Raw genomic sequence first — 12223 nt, forward strand, 5'->3', positions numbered from 1 at the left:
GCTACATGCACACAAAGCCAGAAACTGATGGATGCAAACAAATCGCAATTTTGTTACACAAATATGATTTTAACCAACATTTTAGTTTTTAAGAAATATTTAGAGCAGTTGGTAAAAGTTACGCTCTAATACAAGCATCGCAACAAAGGCGCAGCGACCGATGAAACTTTTTCAAAAGTCTCGTTATTGCAAGAGAGTGCTTTGTGATTGCGACACACATGTATTACAGCAGCAGGCCGCAAATTTTATCAATCGCTTTAAAACTTTCTTGAGATCTATAATGTTGTGTTAAATTTTCTTTGTGTAATATATAAATTTGTGACCTGTTTTGCATCCATTAGTTTCTGGCTTTGCGTGCATGTAGTGCGTCAGCATATTGTTTGTGACGATATGTTCCTTATGATTCTTGCTTCTTATCCTCCTCTCTAACACATTTAATTTGCCTAAGAGTTTAAACTCACCCTGTTTACTTGTATATCATATGCTTGTATGTAAGTGTATACTCGAGTACGTACGCGTATATTCGTGTCTACCTGAGTATATAAGTGTTTATGCATATACGAGTATAAGCGAGTATGTACGTGTATAGTCGAATGTATATCTGTATAGATTAAAAATACTTGCAGATATTCATATACGTATTTATTGGTGCATTTATGTGAATACGTCTATATACGTCCCTACACGAGTATATGCGTATGCATATGCATATAATCGTAAATTTAACCCCGTTTACTGTAAAAACAATACATATTATGTGAAATTACTGTTTTAATTTATATCTTCCTTATACCCTACGATTAAGTGGCATTAGAAGAACAATATTTGTTAAGCCTAATATTATGACCACTTTACCCCATCTTACTTAAATTGTTCTAAAAAATTATCTAAAAGAGATTCAGCTAAATGCTAATGAGTAAGAGTTCTTGAGACATGTAGGAAGCTTCCTATGCAGTCAATCTGTTCATAATTCTAACAAACAAAATTTCCAAAGGAAGTTAAAAGAGGTGTTTAAATATTAAAATTTTCATATTCACACAAAATGTTTTTTTTTCACCAAATAAAATTTTGCCAGTTGTAAAATATAGTTCAAATATTTTTATTCAAAATATAGTTTCTAACTTCCCTACTCTATAATAAAATTTTAACATTCATTCAAACATTTATTTCCAAGCTATAGCCATTTATTTCACGAATGACCACTTTACCCCATTGACCACTTTCCCCCACCAGACCCTACAACTTATGTATCGATTCATTTTGATCGGAGTGTTCTTGAAAGATACTATTTTAACAAAAATGACATTAATTTCACACTATTCACTAATGTTCTCGGAATATTCATTACAAATATAGAATGGACAATACAAGACAAACCTGCCCATTATTATTTGGGTGTCCATAGCTAGTCATTTACCCTGCCATAATCCTCTCTCAATCTGCTAAGCAACAATGCTTTTCATAAGAAGGCAAACATTTAGGACAATTTTTGTGATTTTTTTTTCCAGCTATTTACTGATTTCGTTTTTTACCGCTACATATTCACACTTATGACACAGTTGTTGAACACAAGAAGTTGTGTTCTGATATAAAAATATGTGCAACGTTCTTGATGATGGCTAATAAAATAATTTTACTGTAATTATATGCATAGTTAAACGCATTTCTTGTTTTTAAGTTCTTAATCAATTAACTTAATTTAAACATAAATTAAAGAACAAATGTAATAATTAATACTGACGACAAGTACGTTTGCTAAAATAACAAATTTACACCAGACATTGAATTAATTTAAGCAATAGATTGCATATGAGATATAAGCGAAAGCAATATGACATATCTTATTAAGTTAATGTTTGTCATTCAGCGATCCTAATGGTGCACCGCAACCGGAGAGAAGTGTTCAAGAGAAATCGAAAGGGAGATTTGACAGGACGTTATGGCCAGAATATGAAAGCGTCCATCAAAGGTACATGATGCTAGGTGAGTACTTCTTTTTTCCTTTTGTAGAGCATGTACAATCGTAAAACTGTTGTTAAGAGACTCAGTTCTGATAAAATATTAGGTCACTAAAAGTTTCAATGCTGTATCTAAAGTAGTAAAAATCATGATTTTGGTATGCATGTATATTATGGGCGTGTTTTGAACGTACTTTGAAATCAAACACCAGATTTAAAATTGCAGAGGATTTATAACACGTATTAATATTATGATTGGAAACTGATATGGGTCATTCTTCAAAAAGTGTAACTTTTCGGTCACATGCATTTACAGTAAAAAGTTTAAGAAACAATTCATTCAACAATGCTTTTTAATTTCATCAAAAAATATATCTATTTAAATCTGCAAACATTTTTTCAAAAATAATTTTTATTTTAGTGTATGTTTGGTTCACAACACGTAATTTCTCACCTCCATGGCATGTCAAACATATTGTGTGACTGTTTATGTTGCTTAATAACTTGGTTAATTAAAAGTATATATTTACTTATTTATTATTCCTTTCACAAGTGTCTCAAATAATAATTGCTTAAGTGAATTTAATTTTTTAATATTGTGTTTTAGTTCGTTTTAGTAGAATAAGATGTCATGTCACACAATACATTCTCACCTCCGTTACCTAAACACAAAATGCCATTTATCATTAACATGTGGCAATAATACTATCAAATTTTATTTCGCATAATACAAAGGAGCCCCCTTGTGTATTTTCAGCCATGAAGAAGTTGCGAGATTTTTGTCGAAAAACAAAAGGATAGATTTTGTCTTAAAATTTACATGTGGGGTTATTGTGAATTCTCAACTCCGTGAACTTGAATTTCAAGGAAGTAAGTTAATGTAAGAAAAAGAAGTGAACATGTTATCATATGCTAAACATGTGCAGATTGTAGCAACGAAGGAAAAAAAAATATTTCCCAGAAAAATGTATCGATTAGGCATATATTAATGGAAAATTCCTTGCTTCAGTGACAAACCTCATCAAAGTATTTATTTCTGAAGTGAAAACAAATGATGGAGGGGAAATACATCAATCTTAGGCATTCTACCAAAATTAAGAATTGAAATTATATTCTCAAATTTACTAAATGCTATTTTTAACACACATTTGCACTAAAAGGATACTTCTAATTAAGAAGTACTTTAACTAAGAGAACTTAAGATTAGATTCTTAATAATCATTAAAATAGCTCATTCTTTGCACAAGTAACAAAGTTACTATTTTGATATTAAATTGGCCTCGATGTTTAAACATGAATAGTTTTTTTTCTTTTTTATTATTTCTGTGAACGCGGCATTTTTTTTATTATTTTTATTTATGAGCAAAATAATTGGAACTTAGCTGGGACATTGTTTATGGTTACTTCTAGTAGGTAACACATTCATGTAAGAATGAAAACAAAAGATTTCGAAACTGAAAAATATTTGCGTTCAAAAGTTACATTTTCTGGAGAATGACCCATATATAATGCAAATTCCATATATTTTTTTGCACAAGCAGTGCTTAGTCAAAAACCAGAACATTGTCAAAGCGACCAAAGTTAAGAATATTTGTAAAGTTATACAGGACTATTGTTCTAATGAACAACACATACAAATAAGATTCCTAGTTGTCAAGTGGAAAAACTCAAATTTAGTAAAGTGAGAAAAAAAATCAATTTTCATTTACATTTAAAAATATTAACAACATCTGATTCAGAAGAATTTGGAAATCGAGTTAAATAAGCTTTACATTTATTTAACTCAATTTCACCCTTACGTTTGAACTAAGTCATTGCAAATAACAAATTTTGACGATGCTTTTCCAACGTTTTATTTGAAAAATGAAAACTTATTGCGTAGCAATCAAGCATTGCTTTGATTCAGTAACACCTGTAAAAAATATTTGTACACTGTGTTTGTTTTATTTTTTCTTTTGATTTTTAATTAAATATGTTACTAAGAGTGAGACTGCAACCGCTATTGTGGCATCCAACATTGCAGTGAAGTGTTAATCAGTCACGATCAGAGCAAATGAGTGTATATAATATACACCTGAAATAAACTTTCACTACCAGCTAACACTAAATATACAGATCTCAGATACAGCAATTTTCAACAGACTCTTATTCTTGCCATCATGAAACTGAAAAGCCAATTTGTACGTAACGGGTACATTGTTTACACATGACTTTGTGCTTTTTGAATCTCAAATATTAAGTGTTTGCTAGTATTTCAATAATATCAGTTTACTTTAAGGGGTATATATGATTGTCATGTGTATGGCCAATAACTTTAGGCTTTTGTTTAGAGACATTGATTTTTTAGTATCGTAAGTTTACAAGCAGCAAAAAAAAAAGTGTACAAGTATCAAACATTTATATTAAAACCTCTTTTGAAAAGATTACATAGTTTTGAAAAGCAACAACGTCCCTTTCAACTTGTTATTTCTGAAGTTCTACTTAACTAATCCTTAAACGTTCAATGTGGTCAAAGTTTGAATACGTTCACTATACGTATAAAATTTGACTAAAATGGCTACAAAAATTTTGCTGCAGCTTGTGTCTTCTGTAATAGAGTGGTGGTAAAAAAATTGCATCTCCAGCGAAATCCAAATATGTTTAGCATTTATAAGTAGTTATGAAATATTTAACGGTTCTTGCATCATATAACACGAATTGGCATCGGTACATGACGCAAGCTATTGAGTAAGATTGCATCATCCTTCTAACAGTATAAAAAAAAAAAAACAGTTGAACGTTCGTCGCATTCATACCTGATCAGGACATAGTATGAGTTGCAGTATGTCGAAATACGTTCAATTGATACCACAAAGGAAGAGTGTTGCCGTTGCATTGAACAAAGAAGGACTACTGAATAAGCAAAAGAGCACCAGAAGCACATTGAGAAAGAGTGGCAGTGGTCGTCCAGGAATATCCAATGCAGCGCAGGACAGGTACATTCGTAGATTTTTCTAACGCTTTTAGCTCATACGGTGATCTCTAGATACTTTTCCGAGGTACGTCTTGATATTTTCAACAGTCAAGATACTACCAACAGATTACTTCAAACAGATTAGTTCTACAAACAGATTCATGACACGTAAATTGTAATTACCGACGTCGCTTTTCTCAATACTCCTTTAATATCTAGCGTTTATTTAATTCATTGGATGTGCCGTCATGCTTCCGTGTCTTCAGGAAGCTCAGCCAATTTTGCCCGAGTTTGTTTATTTCTATTTTGTCATATGCACCAGCTAGAAAGAAAATGTAGTTACATTTGTGTGTTGTACATTCTTAAATTTCCGCTCTACTGCAAAAAAAAAAAAAAACAGAAGCACAAAAAATAACTAAATTGTTAAAATTTGTTTACTTTTAAACTTGTGTACAATAGGGTGAGCCACTTTTTTTTACTTCGATGGAGGATAGTGCGAAAAAGGTGCCATTGGTGGAGCAAAGTGTACATAAAAAATTTGATTTTTTTGCACAATTTCTTGATCTGCCGCAATTGGGTTGAAGTTTCAAAAATATGATGTTTTTGCATGTTTTTTAGCCAAAATTAGTAAAAATATTATGTTTATATTTTCGATGATGAGTTACGCGGATATTGTGCCATTGGTGGCACTAACCTCCCATAAAAATTTTTAGGAGTGTGGTACAGTTATTTCCTTTGCCACAAATGAGTATTACATTAGTATGTAAATGAGTAGTACAAACATTTTCAGTTTTTTTAACGTTTTCAATAAATTTTCTCAGATAGTAAAAATTTTGTTTTCGTCACATTTCTCTGTCATAATTGTATAGTTTTATCACTAGTGATGAATTTTTAGATGCGTGATGTGTCATAAATTAACTACTTATTGCGTATACAATTTTAAATTTGAAATGTGTGATTTGAAAACTGTGTGCAGCTGCGTTCAAAATTAAGGTTAAACAGCACAAAATTCAACAAAGAGCTAAAGATGGTGTGTATGTACAGAAAATTTCTGCTTTTAGTTTCAACCGAGAGTTCTTATCTACACTGTTTTAGGTAATAAAAGCTTTTTTTGAGTTGAATTTCTGTATTTTAGTGCAGTATTGCTACAACGAAAGCACATTTTCCTTCGTGGCCATCTGCAAATTCCGTGCCATTTTAGTAGTATTTCTATTTACTACACACAGCTGGAGTAGGAGTTCAGATTCAAAAATAGTTTCGGGTACTATGTTTATTTCAGTTTCTTGTGACGAAAGACATTTCTTGATTCGAGGTTGACTGACATTGGTTGAGAATTAAACCGGGAGCATATCATCGGATTCAGTTAACCTAAATTTTAATTTTGGAACCTTAATCCTTAAACACTCGAATTTCTTGATCCTTGTTTTTTTTCTCTCTCTTTTATATAATTGCTGTCTCTTTATTCAATTAATATTCATCACAATGTTTTGATACCTTAGTTTTCGTCAGTTTCTACTACTGTTGTAGCATTGTTGTGAATTCTTAGGTTGGCCATGTTATTTACTTTTTTAAATCCCTTTTGCGTACCCAGGACGTTTCTTTTGGCGATTCATATGGGCAAATCAATTCATATTGCAAACAGTGCGAGACATCGTGGGGCATCTGGGTTTCGAGGTACGTGCAAGCAAAGAGCTCTGTAGGCGGCCGTGAGCCACCTAGACTACGTAAATACGCCCTGATTGCATGTGTTGAAACGCTGGAGAGCACATTCCAATTGAAAGAAACACTTGCACAACTATCATTTACGTGTTTTTGATCAGTGCTCAAATTGTCGGTATTTTCCTCTTCTTTTGAAAATGTGGTAACACATGACAGTGGTAACCAAGAATGATAGTATGAGAAGCTTTTCGCATGCCATCAGCTTGGATTTGACTAAGCCAGAAAGTCCTGAGGTTCAGCACTTTTTTTTATTTATCAGGTGTCAGATTGGGAGATATCCGTTCGTATGAAAAATGTTACAGTTCTTTATATATTTCCTTCTTTTTTTAACACCTGCAATGACACCGTTGTTTTTTATTTTTCTTTTCATACTATTATGGGAGTGCCATTTCACGGGACTGTTTTTACTTAAGATATAATAACTTAGTTCTTATTTAAAAAGATTTACCAATGATTGAGAACGAATTCTGCGTTACTCCCGCTGGTTTTGAACGCAAATAAATCTCAAAGCTTCAATATTTTTTTTAATAGAATATTTTAAATTAAAAAAATTATACGCAATAAGTAGTTTATTTATAACATACCACGTATCTAAAAAAGCATCACATGAGGTAAAACTATATAATTATTGCAGAGAAATATGGCGGAAACAAAATTTTTACCCTTTGCAAACATTTATTGAAGACGTTAAAAAAACTGAAAATTGCCAAAACTTCTACTTATTTGTGGCAAAGGAAAGAACTGTACCACACACCTCAAAATTTTTATGGGATTTTAGTGCCACCAATGGCACCTTTTCTGCGCAAATCATCATCGAAAATAAAAATATACTATTTTTACTAATTTTGGCTAAAAACATGAAAAAACAGCATTTTTTCGAAACTTCAATCCAATTGCGGCAGATCAAGAAATTGTGCAAAAAAATTCAAATTTTTTGCGTGCACTTTGTTCCATTAATGGCACATTTTTCACACTACCAATCGTCAAAAAAAAAAGTTGTTTTTCGGCCGACCCTAGTGTACAAGCTCTAAATTGAAACTAATGCATGATGCTTACTGACTATTTTACACTGCAAATAATCAAACACTTTTTGAACACTTTTTTCACACGGACACGTGTCTCCTTTTTCAGAACACTTATTTCGGAACATTTATTAGAACCGTTGTAAGAACACTTTTAAAAACATTTTTTGAACGCGTACACTTGTCCCCTTTTTTAGAACACTTTTTGGATCAGTTTTCAAAACACTTCTAGAAACACAGTTCGGAACATATATTTAGTTCAGCATTCTTTTTAGCGCACTTTTTAAGCATTTATAGGATAGCATTAAAACACGTTTCAGAACACTTCACTGAACATTTTGTGGCACACATATATGTAGTTTCTAGAATGCGTTTTAGAACAATTACTTAGCACTAATATCCTCTGAGGATACCTACCGCACAAGTATTAAAGAAGCTTTGAGAAAAAATAAATATGCACTAAATTCGCGTACATTTTGAGACTGCAGGCTGATGATGGTTTAGGCTTTGTATGAATCTAATTATTATTCAGCATAACTTCTATGAAAATTTAAAATGCAAAGATATTTCCAAATAAATGAATAGCGTACAGCAGAATTGCACACGAACAATGTGTACCAATAAAAAGGTTGCAGGAAAATGTAGTACCCACTATTACTTAGTACAAAAACTGCATATACATTTAAAATATTAATTTCCATATTTACGTTTTCAAAGCTAATCCATACTGTAAAAAGCAAACAAAAATGTACAAACAAAGGCTCACATAAATTCAGTTTGTTGCTTCATAAATTTCATTTTCAAAAATTTTAATTTCTCAGGAACAAAATCAATATGCCTTAATTGTTTGAATTCGTGATACTTTGCTATTCAGTGATCTATTGCTTGGTATCTGATCAATGACCTTAAACATTAGTTGTGTTCTTTTAAAAAATGTAAGTGCAGTGGAAATCTTTAAAGACTAATCATTTCCTTGAATATTATTTAACTAAAGAGATGAGTGCTGAATCTGGGGGAGAAGGGAGGAGTCGGGACCTTTGTCCCCGTGAGGCAACTTTTTGGGGACAACAAATTTGTTCTATTTCCGTGGGGAAGAGGGGGGTTTCACTGAAACTCAATATAAAACTTGAAGAAAGATGAGTAGGAGCATCAGTTTCAAGATTTGCCTTGACTCGGAAAAATCGTATATCCGGCACTGACAAATATCCATTAATTATTTTTAGTTTTAGTTCCTTACATGAAGGAAGAAAAGTGTTAGCGAAAAAATAAATAAATAAATAAAAAATTACTTAGTAGTCAGTGGCTGACATATACTTTCAGTTTAGTAGCCTTTTTTTGCCATTAGTAGCCACTTTATTCAAAATATTTTATTTATTTATTTTTTGAATGAGGAAAAAATGGCTGCATTAAAAAATGAGCTGTGGAAAAAGGTATTACCGTATGAGATCTAACTGCAGTTCCATTCATTTGCCTTTTTTCTATCCCCCCCCCCCCATCCCCGGGAAAGGTGAGTACGAACCTTTTACAAACCTTTTGCATAAGCTTCCAAGTTGCTTGCTAGTTTTTGAGGGGTGCAATTTGGGTCGTGAAATTAATAGTGGCTTTTATTGTTGATTGAAAGGCAACATAAAATACTGAGGTTGAGATTGCTCTTACATCGAAACTAATTACTTCAAAATAGAAAGGATTTGTGTATGAAAAATCATTGGTGCAAACATTGTGTGGCCGGTTCGGTTTTTAAGACGTGACTGGTTGAGTACTCTTTGTAGCTTCCAACGTATGGCATTTAGTCTCCAGATGGTGACTAAATGCCATACATTCAGGTCTAACTCAATCAGACAGTTAAGATCAAACGCATTAACTAATGCAGCTAAAGTTAAAATACGCATGGGATTTATGTTTCAAACTTACGTACATAGCAACACTAAACTGAGATTATCAAACATATCAAGTCATTAAACACAATATGTTTAAAATCAATTTATTTAACTTTGTACATACACATTAAAGAAATTACATAACAATGCTTGAAACTATCTTGCTTTCTATGAGCAAGTAAAAAATTACCTAAAAAAATAAGAAAAAGCTTTTTTTTTTACAAACATACACTTAATTAGGAGAACACAAGCAATACGTTATACATTTATTTGCAGGCTGTAGGAGAATGTGGGGCAAAGTGAAAGAGCGGTGCAAAGTGAAATAGCGGCGCAAAGTGAAATGGTGAAACAATTACTTTTAGTGCCAACAATCTCGTAATATTTTAACTATATAGTAGCAGATAAATTTCAGTCAGCAAAAAAAATACCTCTGGAGTTTAAAATTAATGATAATAACCTTCTAATATTTGATGCAATATTATTTATTTTTTGTCAGTTAATTTTAAGCTTACTTGTATTTCTAATGTTTTGCAAAATTAATTATGTACTTACAGGACAAGGTAAATGGGGCAAAGTGAGATAGTTTATTTCGTTTACTCACTCAATTATTTACAAAATCACTTACGGACTAATTTATTAATTTATTTACATTCCTTCATTCATTAATTCACTTATTTATTCATTCATTCACCCATTTTCTTATTCATTCACTATTTTATACGGTCATTTATTTTTCTTCATAAATTAACCATTTAATTTATTTAAGTATTCGTTCATTGCTTCATTATCTTTTTATTATTCATTCTACCCTTGTTTTACTCATTCATTTGATCAAATACATTTTTTATCAGTGAATAGAACTTTTTTCATTGAGAAAAATATTTATTTTCACTCTCTCTATAAAAAATGAAGAATTTAAAAAAAAAGTTTCATTGCAAGTCTTGTTAAAAAATACAATGTTCTTTCTTTGTGAAGAGTAATTTTCAAAAGAAATTTTCAATTTAAAAACTTCAGCCATCTTAGCAATTTTACTTTACCCCACCTTCCCTTACTATCTTTTCTATAATAATAATTTTTCCAAAAAGAGCCCCTACACCTATCCTCCTAATTTTCTCTTTACATTATCAAAGATAGCTAAAATGTTTTAGACGCATCAGTTTTTACAATTTTCTGGAGACCAACTCCCCCCCCCCTCCAACCAGAGTTTCCTTCCTCTAATGTTACCAAAGATAGCTTGAACTATACTTTAAAAAAAATAATTTTCAAAATATTATAGTAAATAATACTTTTTTTCATTCACTCAAGTTACCTTACAAAAATGTTTTTAACACTTTAGGTTCCAAATATTTTCAGCTGAAATGATTCCCGGAACATAAAATCCAAAGTTCCTTAAAAATGCCCTCAATGTATAGTTTTAAAACTGCATTTTTACATTTTTTCCTAGAGGTATCCTTCTCCCCTCTCCATATCCCCCCCCCCATCTTTAGAAAATCAAAGACAGCTTAAACATATTTTAAGATTAGATAAATCTCCGAGGAAGATCTCCCTACAATACTTCCAGAACTGTAAAAATATCTTAAACTTGCGTTACTAATATTGAAATCGGCATTTTTCTCAGAAAAAGGTCTTATATTTCCTGTTTCCTCAGTCTGTGGTCACCCTTAATCTATCTCTCAATGTGATAGAACATATAACAACTAAATTACAATTGAAATAGTTTTTGCACTGCAACAGACATCACGTTTAGTTACCCAACAATTTTTACAAAGTCTTACATTGTATTAAAAAAGATTTTTTTTTGTTTTTGTGTTTATGTTATCAGGTTGTACCTGTTTTACAAAGAAATAAAGGGTTTTTTTTCAAATCTGAAATTTTTTATTCACATGTTTTTTTATCACACGGCAAATTAAAAAGTGGAATTGGAAAAAACTATTAAGAATTATTTTCTGAACCAGCGGTTTTCCTATTTTTGTGTCATGACCCCATTTTTAAGAACACGAGACCCGATACATATATTGTACGTACGCAAAACACACATTTATATAAGGCACCCTGTTTGCTCTAATTGCTTTAATGATTTCAGAAATTAGACTAAGATACTTAAAAGATTTGTTGCTAATATGTTGAACTCAGGTCTTTCATTCGAACAATACTTTACTGATCATTTCTAAAAAACATCAATCATGAAACTGAAATTTCATATTTTTTTTCAATGCAACAGATAATAAAATTAATTATCCATAAATAAGATACAAAATGGTACGCAATATTTTATCCTCAAATTCAAGATAAAATTTATTGATATGAAACTTTAGACAGTATATGTTGTCAAACTTCATTACTTGGAAGAATCTTGATCCCTGGACCTAGGTTCGAATCTCATTCATACTATTGTGGTAGATATAGTTCATATTCAAGTTTAACCTAATCTAAGCCGTAGAACCTCCAGCGATTCATTCTTTTTCGGTTTGTTAAACCAAAAGGTTGTGCACAAGATGATCGATCTTATGAGTTGTTTACAAGCATAAGTACTAAAGTATCAAAAAATTGCTAGCCAGAAATATAAAATCACCTGAAATATTTTTAAAAACAAAAAATAGATGACAGAACTTATAAAAAGCATTTAGATGAAAGATATGTTTTTTTTTTTTTTAAAGATGGAAATTGAACAGCGTAAGAAATGCCCTTCGACCT

At 31.4% G+C, this 12223-nt stretch overlaps 1 protein-coding gene across 1 annotated transcript in view; it reads left to right on the forward strand.

The window, feature by feature from the left end:
• Positions 1-12223, forward strand: part of LOC129218726 (neuroligin-4, X-linked-like) — an 86968-nt gene that overhangs the window by 62001 nt on the left and 12744 nt on the right. The window contains exon 5 of the mRNA XM_054853048.1: positions 1868-1983. Within this exon, the coding sequence (XP_054709023.1) occupies positions 1868-1983 (116 nt within the window). The remainder of the gene's footprint in view (positions 1-1867; positions 1984-12223) is intronic.

This window comes from Uloborus diversus, chromosome 3 (assembly GCF_026930045.1).
Source record: "Uloborus diversus isolate 005 chromosome 3, Udiv.v.3.1, whole genome shotgun sequence".
In the NCBI taxonomy this organism is placed as follows: Eukaryota; Metazoa; Arthropoda; class Arachnida; order Araneae; family Uloboridae; genus Uloborus; species Uloborus diversus.